At 38.1% G+C, this 18907-nt stretch overlaps 1 protein-coding gene across 1 annotated transcript; it reads left to right on the forward strand.

The window, feature by feature from the left end:
• Positions 1–1238: 1238 nt before the first annotated feature.
• hephl1a (hephaestin-like 1a) lies at positions 1239–16566 on the forward strand. The gene is made up of 20 exons (XM_079481104.1): positions 1239–1611; positions 1985–2229; positions 6694–6906; positions 7087–7278; positions 8559–8813; positions 8993–9161; positions 10249–10400; positions 10552–10683; positions 10805–11010; positions 11103–11253; positions 11341–11553; positions 11707–11917; positions 12023–12162; positions 12490–12618; positions 13200–13306; positions 13972–14197; positions 14273–14412; positions 14542–14707; positions 14878–14907; positions 15007–16566. Exons 1-20 carry the CDS (start codon positions 1457–1459, stop codon positions 15084–15086), a joined length of 3312 nt encoding a protein of 1103 aa, XP_079337230.1. The 5' UTR covers positions 1239–1456; the 3' UTR covers positions 15087–16566.
• Positions 16567–18907: the final 2341 nt, after the last annotated feature.

Genomic DNA, 18907 nt, shown 5'->3' on the forward strand with positions numbered 1-18907 from the left:
CGTTTTTAGGCGTTTTTTAAAGATGGCAACCGAGTCTGCTGATCTTGTAGCAGCTGGTAGATCATTCCACCAATGTGGAACAGATCCAGAGAAGGTACGGGAGAGTGACTTTTTTCCTTTTTGGGATGGTACCACTAGTCGTTGTTCCTTTGCAGACCGCAGAATATGGCAGGAACATACGAAGATACGATGGTGCAGACCCGGTGGTGGTCATGTAGGCCCGGAGCTTTGAGCTTTGAACTTTATGCGGGCGGCAACAGGGAGCCAGTGTAACCTGATGAAGAGCGGAGTTACATGCGCTCTCTTCGGTTCATTGAAGACCACTCTTGCCGCCGCATTCTGGATCATCTGGAGAGGTTTGATTGTGCAAGCAGGAAGTCCAGCCAGAAGCGCATTGCAATAATCCAGTTTGGACAAGACAAGAGCCTGGACTAGGACTTGTAGAGTGCACGTGCTGTTAAAATTTTACTTTAACACAAAATAGAAAAGTATGCAAGGATAGTAGAACTGTACAAGGCTGTTTCATAAAGGAGTTGTCAAAAATCTGCGACTGGTGGTTTTATTTGTTGGTTTCAATACTTTTTGGATATTAGAAATCCTTTATAACGGATTCAATTAAGGATCTCCACATTAATATCTTGCAACTGTGTCCCTAAAGGGCTGTAATGATTCCTCACAGCTACAGGATTATAATTTTAGAGTATAAATGCTGAGATAAAAATACATCTAAATCAAATTCATAGATACATTTAAATGTACAAAGAGAAAAGTCGCTGTAGGAGGCTTATTGAGAGTGGCACCTGGTGGACAAGGTTGGTATCGCATGTTGAAAAGGTGAAAACTATTTTAAAAAGACATTCTTGAAAGAGAAAAAGGAAAGGTTTTAGATTTAGTGTCGTCTGTCTGTGTATTATCGCCTATAAAGAATTGCACGGAACTATTTGTTGCTGTGCGTCTATTTGATGCGACCTTGCCATAATCGCTTTATACAAGCACAAACCCCACACCTAAGCCTAAAACCATTTATTAGAGATTCAGTGTATTTTTATAAGAAGAAATGCTTCATCATGACTGGACGCCATGATTGAAAATATGAAAAGTGTTATAGGTTCAACAAGTGCGTTCCAGGAAAGTTGAGGACAAACGGTACCACGCGTTAGATAAGAGGCGCAGTAAAGCAAACTGAACACTGCGGGGCGCTGTGCAGTCATAAAATCACCCGCGCTGCGTCTCATACTGGATAAACCGGCTATTCAGCTCTTGATCTCCGATAAACGGGAGTCACGCGTAGACTTTCACTTTCAGTTTTCCGAATGGGAAGAGACAGCAGCCGTTTGTGTCGATCTCTTCCACATAAGCAACTTCACTGTCAGGGTTGAGAATATCGTGGCGTTTTAAGCCAACTTTCCGGCGTCTGCTGCTCGGGCTCGGGCTCGTATCTCGGGTTTATTAAGGGATGGAGTCCGTGCTGTGGCTGCTCTTGACGGCCGTGCTGCTGCACCAGGTCGAGTGTGTGCGAAGGGAATATTACATCGCTATAAGAGAAGAAGACTGGGACTATTCACCCAGCAAACACAATCTGATCACAAACACAAGCTTTGAAGAAGACGAGTAAGTTTATTCAAGACAATTTGTTTGTTTCGGTATTAGGTGACAAAAATGTTTATTTACATTATCGCATTACGTCACACCTACACAATACACAAGTGTATTTTTATGTGTATCTTTTCATTCATTTGTGTTATTGTCGGGTGTGACTGTACGGCTATTTTTCTGGTAGATGAATTGCAGAAATTGTTGCCATAAACTGTTCAGTCAATCCGTTTATTACTTACTAGATCTCGACTAATGTGACATTGTTGTAAATTACAATGCATTCAAAATAGTTGAAATTGTGTGGTGAACATATATTGCGTACTCCTGTGGTTTTTGTTGTATATTCAAATATTGGATTTTCCCTTTTCTTTTCTCTTTACTTCAACAGCCAAGCATCTGTATTTCTCTCAAATGGCCGTACTCGAATAGGAAGTGTTTACAGAAAAGCTGTGTACAGACAGTACACAGATGACTCTTATACCACAGAGATCCTTAAACCCGACTGGCTTGGCTTCCTTGGACCCGTCTTACGGGCCGAGGTTGATGATGTCATGGAGGTCCATCTGAAGAACTTTGCAAGCAGGCCTTATTCCCTCCATCCTCATGGAGTGTTTTACGAGAAGGATTCGGAGGGTAAGACGTACTTTCTGTTGAATTTATCTATTTCTTTTTCAGTGGACAGTGAGGGAATTTCCAAAGGGAATTTCCTTAGTTGAGGTCATCAGTTTCAGTTCTTTACAATAACACTGAAGCACCGATACAATACAAGCAGTTCTAAATAAATATAGATCCTTATTAATCTAACATTTTTACCAGTCCTATATACTCTTATAATGGTCTTGTCATACAAAGGTGTCCTGTAGTCATTTGGATTTTGTTGAAAGTTCATGTTTGCTAAAGTTACAATCAGGTGTGATATGAAAGCTCATTGAATGGCACATCAATGTTTTTTTTTATCCATTCGGATTGGACAATTTAGAAACAAACTGAGCAGTTTTGCTCGTGTTTTCCTCTAGACCTGTGTCTAATGCGAACAGTTTGGTATCCCGCGTTAAAAAAAAGAAGATTTTCTAAGAAATGTATATGTGGTTTTGTGTTCATACAGTGGAAGTCAATGGCGGTCAGGTTTTAGAATAGTCACATCCATATTCGTCTCAAATCTGTATGGCTCACATTCCTCATAAATGGGGACATGAAAATGAAAATGTATTCTAATAACTATTTGTGTGTTCTATGAAGAGCCATCCCTCATCCATTTGTTGGGTATTATTGGGCTTCTGGTTTGTGCATTTAAATTCACAGAAATACTCAAACGTCTCTCTCAGAAAATCTCCTTTTATTTGTCCCTTTTAAAGCCTTCCTCCGATAAGCCACCTCTTCTCTTTTAAGTGTATTATCCTCACGTTTCATGGAAGTAATAACAGAGCAATAAACAAAGCTGCATGTATAGCACGTCTGCAGAAGTTTCACAACCAAGTGACACAGTTTTTAATGGACTTTGTGTTACTGTTAAACAGCATTTTGATTCACAGTGTTTTGTCTCGGCAACCGAATTCTTATTGAGTAGTTTATAATCTTTTTCAATAAATGTCCACTTTTTGCCTTTTGTTTCAGTCTCAGAAAATTGTATATTCATATTTGTATACTTTAGATCGGCCAATATATCGGTTAACGGCTATCGATGTTAAAGAATTATTGGTTATCGGCCAAAATCGACATATCGGTGCATTCCATATATTAATGTCTGTTAAGTTTCTTTAACTCTTGCAATCCATTTTCTTAACAGAGCTAGAATTTACAATAAATAAATAAATAAAGTCTGCATTTTGTAAACTGGTATATATTGCTTCCTATTTAAGGCGGGTGTCCGATTTCTCTTAACCGTTGTTGATGTTCAAATCACCAAAACAAACACACCCCTACCACCATCTGTCCTGTGCACCTTACTGCTGATCGGCAACAAGGTTGTTTTGGTACTCAGCCCGACTTTGTCTAAACAAGCGTAATTCGGAAATCGGGCACCCTGCCTTTAAGTATGTTATTGAAACGCTTAATAACTGACCCCTGTGTGCATACTGTAAACTTGAGTGATTATGTTTACGTCATCCTTCCTCCGGTTGAAATAAAGAGCACTCAGCAAACAGTATGATAAGCATTATTTTGATCCTGTCTTATGCTTTAAACTGATTGGCTGAAGTTTTATCATTTTGCTCACTACTGACCTATATTGTATAACAGTGGTTCTCAACTGGTTTGGCTATGGGACGCACATTTCCCCATGGTCATCAAATCACGGCCCCTTTTTTTGAGGATATATGACGTCATATGTAGTAAACGAGGGACTAATACTAAAATACTAGGCTACTTCAAAAATGTTTGACTGATATAACTAATACTGATGAATGAACAGCCTATCATTTAAGGTTAATTCTATTAAATAGCAGTCCCCAACATGTTTTAATACAATTGTTGGAATGAGCCACCACCGTAATATAAATAAATGAAAAATAACACCAATCGAAAAAAACATGGACTCCGCTGCACGATGCTCTTTTCAAAGAGTCAACCAAAAGAGCAGAAATTTTTATTCTTATATAATTTCCGAAAGCGACCATTTGTGAAAAGCTGGTTGTGTCTTAAGTAATTGTAAAGAGTCAGATGTGTATCCTAATGCTGGGTTCACACCAAACCCTAACAATCGCGTTCCACACTTACTCGTGGGAAAAGTTTGTTCATTTCGCATTAGTTACGCGATCGGACAAATATTTCCAACCTTCGAGGAAGACGAGATTGACACGAGTTTACGTCTTTGCATTGATTTTGTATGTTATTTTCTCGCACAAAACGCTTAATTCGCGTTTGGTGTGGACCCAGTGTTATAGTGGATGAGTGCATTAAAGTGACAGTAGCGCATAAAACCTGATCATTAAAGGCCCTGTTCTTTCACTGTTTTTGAGGCTTTGATTATGTTTTTTTTTGTGTTTAACAATGGATGTTCATTTTTTTATTTAAAAAAATGCTTTATATTTCACATATTTCAAGTCTATTGTTCACAGCTGTCCCCCTTCTATCAAAACGACTGGATTTCTTCCGATCTATATAAAGTCCCTCCTTCCGAAATGCTCTGATTGATAAAGCTGACCCGGACTGTCGTGTGTGTGTGTGTCGGTGTGTGTGTGTGAGACGATGTCCCACCAATACCATATCAGCGAGCTTCCGCTTCTCAGGCTGTTGTGATTGGTCATGTATTCATAAAGTTTGGCTTTTAGCAATAAACAGTAACAATGGCGTCAGCTTCACTTAATCAGTTAAAATTATGCGGATCGATCCAGTGGAGGTCTTGCTAGTGCATGTGCAAACGTCAATTAATAAACACTAATAACAGAAGCGTTAGATTTGCCTTTTCTATTGGACCCGAGTTGGATAATAAAACAAGCAGAATGGCCAGGAGACATTTGCAAGCAGGACTTCAAAGGACGTTTCATAGAAGTGTTTAAGAGACACACACTATCAGTGCATTCCACAGAACAGCTTTCACAGACGATTTTTAAAGTCATGGAAGCTGTTATTTGACAGTTTGTTATCTAAGAATGTGTGTAGCTGAATTCTTATTACCAGCCGTAGGACTGTGTTGAAAGTGAAAGTAGTTTAGCATGTAGCTCAGTCAAATGTTTACAATCTCTGATAACCAAACACTACTCCAGCGGCTCTTCCTCTTCTCCAAGGAAGGCCTTGCGCCTTTTTTTGGCTTATTCCTTTGGACGGAGGTTTTTCAAAAACTCGGGGATAGTGACATCATGTATCGGGGAAGTTCTGTGTAGTTCTTAAAAAGCGACTTCTGTTAAAGACAATATCTCGCTTGGCACTGAACTTTGAGCTTTATAATGTTGCCGGTATTGTTTATGCTCTAACAGCAACATTACACACTAACTAAACTAAAGGTTGAAAAATGCGATCGCTGCATTGTCTGAAGAAATGTTTTACCTTTAATAAAAACGAGTGTATATTTAATTCAGTTATTCAGTAAATGTTTTTGAAATGCTAGTGTTAAATAGACCCATATAATGATGAAAGTGAAATGCTTTCAACATTATAAAACAGATCAAGAGTACTGTCATATCATTGGTCAGAGTTCACATGCTTGTGATCTGCTAGCAGAGATCATGCCTCAGACCATTTACACAGAAACAGCTGCACCAGCTTAATGTGATTTTCTTTGCAGCTGTCCATATATTATTTCATCATATTGAACATTGCTCTGTTCCCCTGAGCCATTCAAATCTGTTGCCCACACTAAACCTTTGTATTTAAATGCGTTTGGGAAAGATGCTCTGAAAAATGTCTGGCTGGCCATATTTGCAAAACAGGCAACAAATGCTCCAAACGGGACATGTGTAAAAAAACACCCTTAGACAAGTTCTCTATGTGCCACTTGTTAAAGAAGTAGTTCACTTTCAAATAAAAATGTCAAGATCATTTACTCACCCCCATGCCATCCCAATGGTTGAAACTTAAAATGTCAGTTTCAGTGCAGCTTTAAACGATACCAGACAATGAATAAGGGTCTTATCTAGTGGAACGATCAGTCATTTTTAAATAAATAAAAAGATATGTGTATTTATGCACAAATGCTCGTCCTTGCTCTTTTGTGCGATGCACGTTCATGACCTCACAAAATACGTAATTACGTTGAAAAGGTTACTCTTGACGTAGGCAGAAGTACAGAGTCAGTGTTTACAAGTTGAGCATGCAAGGATTCAACGTAATTACGTATAACGTGAAGTCATGAACGCGCATCATAGAACAGAGCAAGGTGAGAATTTGTGCATAAATATATTTATTTATTTAAAAATGACTCGTTTCACTAGATAAGACCCTTATTCATCGTACGGTATCGTTTAAAGCCCTTTGAAGCTTTAATTTTGACCTTCAATCGTTTGAAGTCCACTATATGGAGAATAATCCTGGAATGTTTTCATCATTTCTTTTCAACTATAGAAAAAACGACATAAACATCTTGGATGACATAAATGATCATGAAAATGTATTTTGAAAGTGAACTACTCCTTTAAGGACAGATATTATCTTGTGATTTAGGTGCGCTTTATCCAGATGGCACTTCTGGACGTAATAAGAGTGATGATGCAGTGCCTCCAAATGAAAGCTACAAATACACTTGGATAGTCAAACCAGAGTATTCTCCCACTGAAGCCGATGCCAGCTGTCTCACCTGGATTTACCATTCACATGGTGATGCACCAAGAGACATCGCATCAGGACTTATAGGAGCTCTGCTCACCTGCAAGAAAGGTAACAGACATGAAACCTTCAATAAACAATTCATGAATAGGAGAAATTTCCCATTTTAATGCACACACACACATACACACACTGAATCAAACCTACCTCCAATGAATTATTTATACACTTTCTCAATAACTACTCTTTTCACTCTTTGTTTCTCATTATATTCACCCATTTCTCTCTCAGGCATTCTGGACTCTACTACCCATAAGCGTTCTGATGTGGATGACGACTTTATTTTGATGTTCAGTGTGGTTGATGAGAATTTAAGCTGGTATTTAGAAGACAACATTGAGCGATTCTGCTCAGACCCAGATGCAACCAAAGACCCCGCATCTAAGATGGATACGGGTTTCAGAGAGTCCAACCTCATGCACTGTGAGTCACAGAACTTCACTTCATTAAGACCAATATTTGCCCTTGGAATTAGAAAATTATATCAGGAATCATGGCTGTTCACCGATTATTCATTATTAATCGCATCCAGAATAAAAGTTTGTTTAAATAATATATGTCTGTGGATATACATTTTGTATTTATAAATCCATATGTAAATGTAACAATTATAAATGTAAATGTATATTTTAATATTTATATTTCTTAAATACATACACTAAATGAATATGCACAGTGCACAGACATAATTATTATGAACACAAACTTTTATTATGGATACGATTAATTACGATTAATCATTGAACAACCCTATCAAGTATACTGTATATGAAAGAAACATATAACAGCACAAGTCATGATGCGAGCTTATTTATTGACCAAGGTTTTATTTGCCAACAAGCTTTTTATCAAGCTACCTTTCACCTTACTTCTGTCCCATTTGTAAATGTTTTGTAATCAGTTGGAAAATCCAGTAATAACAGCTTTTTATCAAAGTAACTGCAAAAAGCTTTGATTTAAACCAGCTTAAGCAAGGCTTTTCAAGACTGTAAAAATCCATTATCTATGGACACACAACTGATCTTTGACACACTTTAATGGAATGTAATCTGCTTTACACGATTCACTTCACAACAAAAGCATTCTCAGCATTTTACATTGAGTTACAATGAGTTTTCATCTATATCAATGTGATCTTAAATCCCATGTAAATTATTTTGTTCAACGATTTCAATTTTCAAACCGTAAAGTTTTGTCACAATTATTATTACTATCATCGTTTTGTCCAGTCTAGCATCCGTTATTACGAAGACACATTCAAGTGAGAAAATATCACAGGAGTAGCATAGCAAACAAAACTATGAAAAATGTGACAAAAAAAGGAAAACGTTTTCTTGTGGAAATAAGAATACATTTATGCAACATCAATGTGTACAACTATAATTACTAATAGATACGATGGAATTGAATACAAATATTTAGTTCTCAAAAGGTGTTCCATACATCACACATTTAAAGTGACACAGCATGTAAAACTGAAATAACTATTTCCATTGACAACACACATTGACATCATTTTGTAAATCGATGTTGCACCCACACAACACCTATGATTTTCCCACAATTTCACTTGGCAGTCCATGTGCTCTGAACTCATAACACATCAAGTCCATATAAACGTATCCAGTTACAAACCTTTTATAAAGTAGTAAAAGTGTCATTTCTTATCACTCACCACAGCTTGTTTTTATCTGTCCCGTTAGCAATAAATGGCTATGTTTATGGTAATCTGCCCGCACCAAAAGTTTGCGTGGGACGCCCTGTGTCTTGGCATCTCTTTGGCATTGGCAACGAGGTGGACATTCATTCGGCCTACTTCCACGGGCACACCCTCCTGGATCGCGGGCACCGCACCGATGTCCTCAGTATGTTTCCTGCCACGTTTGTCACTGCCACAATGATCCCGAGGACAATAGGAAAATGGATGTTAAATTGCCAAGTCAACGATCACATACGAGGTAGTAACGGTCGACTCTGTGAAGAGAATAATGTGTCTGACCAGTGTATACTGTTTTGTTGTCTATAATACACAGGCACTAAAGTATATGTTGATTTAGGGTTTAGTGTTCATTTTGGCACCTGAGTTTAGCGTCACTGTTCTCTCTTGTCTTTATTTGACGCTCATGGTTTGGATCAGCTGGAATGCAGGGTTACTATGAAGTCTCGTCATGTGGATCTCCAGCCTCTCCAACAGAAGCTCCTGGAAAGGAGAGGCATTTTTTCATTGCTGCTGAGGAGGAGGATTGGAACTATGCCCCTTCAGAGATGAACTATATGAACAAGGCATCGATTACTGAATCAAACAGGTAAAATGTTGAATTCGGCTTGTGAAAGAAATGTTTTAGGCAAAGCAGAAAGAATCTGTAAAGATGGGGGACTTTTGTCTCAGGATAAAAATATACTTTCTTAAAATGTCCATGAATGCAACACTTCCATTCCAAATGTAAAGACATATTGTTTTACAGTTTGATATCATCTTTGTTATACATAATACTATGGAACAACCTATTGGGGCGTTTTCCCAGACAGGGCTTAAATTTAGTCCCAGTCTAAAATAAATGTTATATCTGTCTTGCTTAAAATCTTAAAATATATCAGTGCCATTATTTTGTCTCAAGATGCACAAAGTTATTAACTTAATCAACATTATCATCTCAATCTTGAGTACCTATACAGTAGTATTGCATACTTCAAAAAGAGTATCGAGTTTGATCAAATATATAAAAGACAGATACAGTTGAACGATTATTTCTGAAAACACAACAGTGGAGCTCCTGAACGCATGCAATTCAATACATCATTGCATTATTCACTATAAGTTCGTGTTTACATTATGCGTGTATGCGCTGAAAGCCAACAAACCACAGACATTTGACGCAGTTTGACTTACCGTGTGCGGTTCATGACCGGCATCTTTTAGCACAGGGACATATATTAGTTTCAAACGATCTCCAAATCCAGCGTTATATCCACCGTTTATATAACATTCGGTTTCACTGGTTGACGTGCATCGAGCACAGAGAAATACAACGTGAAACGTCCAATTAGTTTAAAGAAGTCAGAATTCATGACATACCTTGTTACCCCTCCCCCCTTTAAGCTAAACCCTGTCCCGGCAACTGCCCTTATATGACCTCCTCACCCTAAATTTTGTATCATAGCATATCAAATTCAGTATTTTTCTTCATCATTCATCTGTTTTTGCTGACCAAATACACTAGTGATACTTTTCTGTTTATATATAATTTTCCTGTTTTCTCTTCATGTTTACTCTGTGCTAAAGTGTTTTTCGGTGAAGCATGTTGTACAAAATGCAAAAAAAAATAATTTATATAGAATTCGTTTTTTTACTATAAATGCTGTGGTAGATTTAATATCTTTCTCTTTCTTTAGCGACTCGTCAGAATTCTTCAGTCGTGACGGTGGTAAACTGGGTGGAAAATACCTAAAAGCCCGATACATTGGATACACAGATGAAACATTTACTACTAAGACAGCACCAAAAGGATCAGCTGTGGGCTCAGATGTGCATCTTGGTATTCTAGGTAAACCAAAATGTTTTTTGCTTAACAGCTAGAGAAAAAGACATATTGCAGCTCATATTATGTACGCAATAAGGTACGAGAGAGTCTGTGCTTTATACTGAATAAATCACAGTCGAAGGGCGTTTCATTTGAAGATGTATTCTCGCCATAGGTCCTGTCATCAAAGCTGAAACTGCTGATGTCATCATTGTGACGTTCTTGAATAAAGCTAGACGACCCTACAGCATCCAACCGCATGGTGTGCACTATGACAAAGCCTATGAGGGAGCTATGTACCAGGATGGTAAGTCATTTGCATTTACGTTCTTAAAAAAGGGCTTGATGATTCGACTACTTCGCATTTTAGCTGTTATTAAATGAATATTTTGATGAAAAGAATGAAAATATTTTTTTTTCCTCTTCAGGAACTCGTAAAGGTGGAGCCTCTGTGGCTCCGGGTAAGAGGTTCACCTATCATTGGAGAGTAACAGAAGGACCCTCCGACAGTGATCCTCCATGTATTTCATATCTGTACTATTCTTCTGTTGATCCGGTTCGTGACACAAACTCCGGCCTGGTCGGGCCAATACAAGTGTGCAAAAAAGGTGTTTTGGATCTGAGCGGACATCAGGTGAGAAACACACATACACAGTCGGTCATTTATGTCATGTATTCATTTGGATGAGAGAAGTCTGAGATCTCCATCGTGCGTCTTCCCTAAAGCATGCTGACAAAACTCAGCACGAGTTTTTCCTGCTGTTCTCTGTGATGGATGAAAATGAAAGCTGGTATCTGCAAGACAACATTAAGAGGTTTGGCAGCAGTGAGTCAAATACGGATGATGAGGAGTTTCAGGAGAGCAATAAGATGCACGGTACATGTCAAATTCATTCGTCATGTAATGTCTTTCATGCAAATGTTTGTTGAGCATTCGTTTGAGCGTGTTTGTGTTTGTTTTCAGCCGTGAATGGCCGCATGTATGGAAACCTTCTTGGTTTGGACTTGTGTCTTGGCGAGCATGTAGTGTGGCACACACTTGGCCTGGGCACAGAAGTGGACATCCATGGTGTTTATTTCCAGGGCAACACATTCGAACGGGATGGGACAAACCGCGACACACTCAATCTCTTCCCACATTCCTCAGTGACGGTTAACATGAGACCCAACAATAACGGTGGGTGAGAGTTGTTTAAGCTTTATCGGACGTAATGTAGATTTTCCGGCAATGCTGCTTTGAAATGTGTATTAGGAAAAGCGTTACATTACTACAATTGAATCGAATATTAATTGCAGGATATAAAAAAAAAATCTGCTCTTCATTCCTCAGGGATGTTTGAGCTGAGCTGTCTAACAACCGATCACCACGCTGCGGGTATGCGGCAACATTACACAGTCAAGCCCTGCTCACCAAAGACCCCCGCACCTGAACATTATATATCCAATATAAAGTACTACATAGCAGCAGAGGAAGAGATATGGAATTATGCTCCCGACCGTTCGTGGGAAATAAAAAAGCACAATACCACACTTGAGGACAGGTATACACACACATTTACACTCACCTATGCTTGTTTACACTGTAAGTGTCACTCATGCACACGTTATCAGATCCTCTATCGAAACGTCTTTAATTTTCTTGTCAGCCCTGGAAGTATTTTCCTGACAAGATCAAGTGATCGGATTGGTGCTGAATATAAAAAGGTGGTGTATCGCGAATATACAGACGGGACGTTCACCGAAAGGAAAAAAAGAAGTGCGGAAGAGGAACATTTAGGGATAATAGGTATGACGTGTAAAAAAATATTTCCTCTTGTCATTTCAAACCTGTATGATCTTCTTACTTCTGCTAAGCACAAAGGAAGATATTTTAAGGAACTTTCGATGTTCGACACAAAACCACAAAGACGTTTCTCAAAATATCTTCTTTTGGGTTCCACAGATGAAAGTTTTTAAAGCACATCGGGTTTAATAAATGATGACAGAATATTTAACTCCTTTTTCATGGATCCTGTATATGAAAGTGTAAACAGGAACACAAATTTGTTCAATGCTGTTTAATAAGGATTGGCCATTGGAATCGCTTTGGGTTTTTCTCTTTATTTGGTTGCAGGACCCATCGTTAGAGCTGAGGTTGGAGAAAAAATCCAGGTTGTGTTTAAAAACAAAGCCAACAAACCATATTCAATTCATGCCCATGGAGTAAAGATCAGTGAAGCCCATAAGCATCATGTTCAACCAGGTTTGTCATTACACAACTTTGTCGTATTTTGTGTAATTCAGCTGGACTGTAATATGTGACCCTGGACCACAAACGCTTCTTAAGTCTTAAATAGCACACGACACGGGTATATTTGTAGCAATAGCCAAAAATACATTGTACGGGTCAAAATGATAGATTTTCATTTTAAGCCAAAAGTCTATAGGATATTAAGTAAAGATCATGATCCATGAAGATCCTTTGTAAATTTCCTCCCGTAAAAAATTGATCAAAACTTTGTTTTCGCTGTGAACCATACATCAATGGAAAGCTTATTTATTCAGCTATCAGATGATGTATACATCTCAAACTTTTAAAAACGTACCCTTATGATTGGTTTTATGGTCCAGGCTATTGACAATAATCATGATACAGTATATTAATAACCTTGATCGTTGACATTGTGTTCATACTACATGATAATATGATCAATATGACGGATAGCGTTCTGATTTGTGTTCTTGTCAATTTCATTTGTATGAAGCAGTGAAAATCTTTTATTGTAAATCTTATGTTTGCTGGCATATGACGTACGTATCTGTGTACGTGTGTGTGCGTTTTAGGTGATGTGATAACATACAACTGGACCGTTCCAGAACAATCCGGTCCGGGTCCCAACGATCCAAACTGTATCACATTTGCGTACTACTCATCGGTCAACTTTGTTAAGGTACAGTGCACATAAACAATATACTTTCACAGTCTGAAAATAATGTGTAGTGTGACAATGTGAAGGTTAACAATGTGATCTACGCTGTACGCTATGCTATGCTAAGTAATGACATTTTTTGTCCAGTTTGATCATGTTTGGTGTAAGGTGGCCCACTAACATGTTCATGACAATGCCAGGAAAGGAAAGATATTTAGAGTGAACAAAGTGTTTGTGTCCTGTAATGAACTGGCCATCTTGTCCAGGGCTGGGTTTCCTGAAAACTTCTTAACGCTACGTTCTTAAGTTATACCGTAAGAGTGGTAGCGATATATTCTTAAGAACAACGTAGTGATACGAAGGTTTCGGGAAACCCAGGCCAGGATGTTTGTACACATAGTTGGGACAGGCTCCAGCACTCCCCATGGCCCCGTCATGATTCTGCCTTCTCTTGTCTTGATCTTCTGGTCTAGGGGGAGAATCATGACAGACCCACGTGTTTTATGTGGAGAGAAACCTATTATAGTCAATCAGAACCTTGCACTTGGGTTCTTCCCCTACACCATTCACGACAGACAGCCCCAGTTAGAGGAAAGAATAACCAATCTTTCTCTCATTGGGATATTTTGATAGAAGTGATGACGAAATCATCAGTTTTGTAACATGTAACCTAATCTGTTTTTTAGGACTTGATGAGCGGTTTGGTTGGTCCGCTGATCGTGTGCCGTAAAAACACCCTGGACGCCAACAGACAGAGAAGGGACGTTAATAAGGAGTTTGCCCTCCTCTTCATGGTGTTCGATGAAAATGAGTCTCACTACCTGGATGAAAACATCAAAACTTATATTAAGGCAGAGCCAGATGACTTTGACAAATATGATGGGGATTTCATGGAGAGCAACAAAATGCACGGTAAGTCTTGAGAGTGTAACACAAAAATACATTCACGTTGAGGTTTAAAAATCACTCTCTCTCTCTCTTCCTCAGGTATCAATGGAAAGCTTTATGGGAATTTGCGTGGGCTAAACATGAAGGAAGGAGACAAGATCGAGTGGTATTTGTTGGGACTGGGGAGCGAAGTGGACATGCACACTGTGCACTTCCATGGACAGACCTTCATTTACAAAGTACACAAACACGTACACTTCGAGATAACATGTTGAACATGGACTTGAATTGGATTACTATTCCAATGTCAGTTTATTAGCATTACCTGGTTTCCTGATGTCTCTTAAACATGATTCTCTCTCTCTCAGATGGATCGTCCTCATCGTGCTGATGTGTATGATCTGTTCCCGGGGACATTTCAGACCATAGAGATGATAGCAGGAAACCCTGGGCAGTGGTTGCTGCACTGTCACGTGACGGACCACATTTATGCCGGCATGGAGACGCTTTTCACCGTTCACCCTGAAGTTAAGGGTATGGCGTTTACAAACTGCTTTTATGTGGAAACAACTCGCTGCTTAAACTGTGTCAATAAAGTGTGGAAATAAAAATGGTTTTGTAAGAAGAATAGCAATTTAGCGACATGTCTGTACTGTTTTTTGTGTGGATATTAATATTATATTTTGTATATTCTTTCCTATCAGATGAGTCTGAAACTAGTTTGAGAGGAGCAGGTACAAACACATTTTTATTTACTATATTGTTTTTGTTTGTTCGCTATTAATGTGAAAACTGCTGAAGCATTAACACAAGGTCTCCCTGTTTCTTTTCAGCGATCAGTCATCACGCCGCTTTAATGTTGGGTTTTCTTCAATTGGTCTCAGTCATTTTTGTCACATATTTGCAGCAATGAAATGCAGCCGATCGGAACAAGTATGTTCACTGTTGCTATAGGTATGAGAATAAGAATAGGAATGAAACATTATTAGGTACTGCACTATGGAAAAACGAAACGTGATAACAAATATAGGTAATGGTCTTACTTCCTAAATATATACTGTATATCTCTGCTAAAAAGATATTATTTTAGAGTATTGGTCACATTTCAACATGCTGTGAATAATGAATCATATACCATTTTGTTACATTGAGATTCAGATGATCAAAGAATGTACTATGCAATACCTGGCATATCTGCTGCCATCAATTCCTTCGACATATGCTTTTATATTTTCATATAAGTTATATACACTGTAATCCACTGTAAATCCAGTCAACAAAATAATATTTTTTGTATAATAATAATTTTGTTTAGTATACGCTAAACAATCATTTGACTCCTTTAACTAAAAAGGATACGTTCAAGTTAGTTATTTGTATTTGACTTATTTTACCAGTTAAAATTTTTACAGTGATTTATTTTAAATGGTTTATCATTTTAAACATTGTGTATGTATATATAATGTATATGATTTATAGCTACAAAACCTTTTAGCCTTTGCTCGTTTCTTATAATGCCAGAGAACTGGTGGGGTTTTAAGACTAAAGCTGAGGTCACACTGGAATATCAGAATGTGAAAATTCAACACAAATCCCTGCGTGCATGATGTCATCCAAGACGTTGGGCTTTTATTGATTCATGTATTGATATGTCTTTGCGCTGTTATTGTTGTTTTTGTTTATTTACGTTATATTGCCTTGACAAAGGAAATGTCTATTAAAATGCTTTGTATGCAACAATAATGTAACATATTTTTGGGGGTTCTCTGTAAATATTAACACGTCGGTAAATAATAGTTATCAATTCGATTCAAAGTTTAACTCGATTAACATCAGTAATACTAATCCAAACTACTATATAGACCACTTGGCAAGATGCAAACACTGGTCAAGGGGCACTTCTAAAAACCTATTTTATTACGTACATGATTAAATCTTAAATATGTTTGTTTAACATTTTGATTCGGTTATAAATATGTTGTATTTTGTTCAAAACAAACAGGAAGATTTTTTCTGGATCAGTGTTGAACCAGCGTTGTTTACTTCATCCAAAGGGCTCAATAGACTATTTCATCGGTTGCATGCGCCTGGCCCAGAGTTAACTTCCGGGCTGTGTTTGGTTATAATCTAACAATTTATAACATATTCTTTATATATTTTATTGTATGTTCATTGTATTAAATTACATTAATACTACTCACAGTCATTGATACTTTGCGTAGAGGTCTACCGGAAGTTAAGCTTTGACCACATTATTGTCAAGAACATTAATATTATGAACATCAACAATATTTGTTAGAATACAAATCATTTCCTAATTCGAAAAATGGTTCACAGGTTTTTGGATAATGTAAATTTAATTGACCTTTTTAATTAAAAAAAACATCTTGAGTAACTGGTCACATGATTTATGAAAAACAGTGTTAAACTTTTGCTGAATTTAATCGCAGAGTGTTTTACACAGACACGATGGACATGTGAAAATATCAACACAACACTTGAAACAGACTTGAGCGAGAGAGAGAGAGAGAGAGAGAGAGAGAGAGCACCACATACTGTATACAGTACTAAACTCTCTATAACTAGATGGGTCGTTCTCATAATATAGTCACAAATCTTTCCCTACACTTTACAGGAATGTAAAAAGCTTTCAACTCTTTTGTGTGGTGTAAAACATTTTTTCGTTTTCATTATTTTTCTACTTAACCAATTAAACACAAGTATAGGGCCTAATAAATGCATAATAATGCAAACCAAAATAAGTACTTTTACTGAACTGCTACAACATTCATCCACAAGGGGGCATCCCTTCACCATATACATACACTCACCTAAAGGATTATTAGGAACACCATACTAATACGGTGTTTGAGCCCCTTTCCCCTTCAGAACTGCCTTAAATCTACGTGGCATTGATTCAACAAGGTGCTGAAAGCATTCTTTAAATATTGGCCCATATTGATAGGATAGCATCTTGCAGTTGATGGAAATTTGTGGGATGCACATCCAGGGCACGAAGCTCCCGTTCCACCACATCCCAAAGATCCTCTATTGGGTTGAGATCTGGTGACAGTGGGGGCCATTTTAGTACAGTGAACTCAGTGTCATGTTCAAGAAACCAGTCTGAGATGATTCGAGCTTTGTGACATGGTGCATTATCCTGCTGGAAGTAGCCATCAGAGGATGGGTACATGGTGGTCATAAAGAGATGGACATGGTCAGAAACAATGCTCAGGTAGGCCGTGGCATTTAAACGATGCCCAATTGGCACTAAAGTGTGCCAAGAAAACATCCCCCACACCATTACACCACCACCAGCCTGCACAGTGGTAAGAAGGCATGATGGATCCATGTTCTCATTCTGTTTACGCCAAATTCTGACTCTACCATCTGAATGTCTCAACAGAAATCGAGACTCATCAGACCAGGCAACATTTTTCCACTCTTCAACTGTCCAATTTTGGTGAGCTCGTGTAGCCTCTTTTTCCTATTTGTAGTGGAGATGACTGGTACCCGGTGGGGTCTTCTGCTGTTGTAGGACATCCGCCTCAAGGTTGTGTGTGTTGTGGCTTCACAAATGCTTTGCTGCTTACCTCGGTTGTAACGAGTGGATATTTCAGTCAAAGTTGCTCTTCTATCAGCTTGAATCAGTCGGCCCATTCTCCTCTGACCTCTAGCATCAACAAGGCATTTTCGCCCACAGGACTGCAGCATACTGGATGTTTTTCCCTTTTCACACCATTCTTTGTAAACCCTAGAAATGGTTCTGCATGAAAATCCCAGAAACTGAGCAGATTGTGAAATACTCAGACCGGCCCGTCTGGCACCAACAACCATGCCACGCTCAAAATTGCTTAATTCACCTTTCTTTCCATTCTGACATTCAGTTTGGAGTTCAGGAGATTGTCTTGACCGGGACCACACCCCTAAATGCATTGAAGCAACTGCCATGTGATTGGTTGATTAGATAATTGCATTAATGAGAAATTGAACAGGTGTTTCTAATAATCCTTTAGGAAATTGTCTCTGATGTTACAGCAAGGACAGAAAACTCTATCCAAAAGCAATCTTGAATTCCTGTAAAGATTACATTATTACTTGAAATTTAGGGTGACTGTGCGACACAAAGATTCAAAGATCACGATCGCACCAGAGCGCGTGTTGTTTTCAGAGTAATGAATGAAAAATGACATTTTCTTTGCGTGTATGAATGTTTGCGTACAGGGGCAGGTTTCATAAACTGCTAAAACTCGTTCCACAAGATGAGAATAAATGACAGTAAAGATAATTGTAGATAATTGTGCAAACATCCATTTAAAATCAGAAATGTATATATATATATATATATATATATATATATATACATAATCAATAAGTTCACAACAAAAACACGTTTCAACGTTGATAATAATAACCAGCATTAATCGAGCACATTTTCTTGGGAATCTAAAGATGTATTTGATGAAATCTGAGAGCTTCAGGCCTATTCCATCTCTTCAAACCCCAGGACGGACATTGATAAAGCAGCCTAATCCACGTGCTCATTATTATTACATTGAATTTATTAAACACAATATGTGAATTATATTATCAGAAAACCTTTAGCGTGATTGTGCTTTTATTCCTAATGGAAAAAATAACGGAAGGGTGCTACAAATTCAACCCGCTTTCGGTGGCACTGTGTTCACTACTGATGCTTCGGTTTATTTCTCGGAAACAAGAGTCACGTTGCTT

This window comes from Barbatula barbatula, assembly GCF_947034865.1.
Source record: "Barbatula barbatula genome assembly, chromosome: 19".
Taxonomy (NCBI): domain Eukaryota; kingdom Metazoa; phylum Chordata; class Actinopteri; order Cypriniformes; family Nemacheilidae; genus Barbatula; species Barbatula barbatula.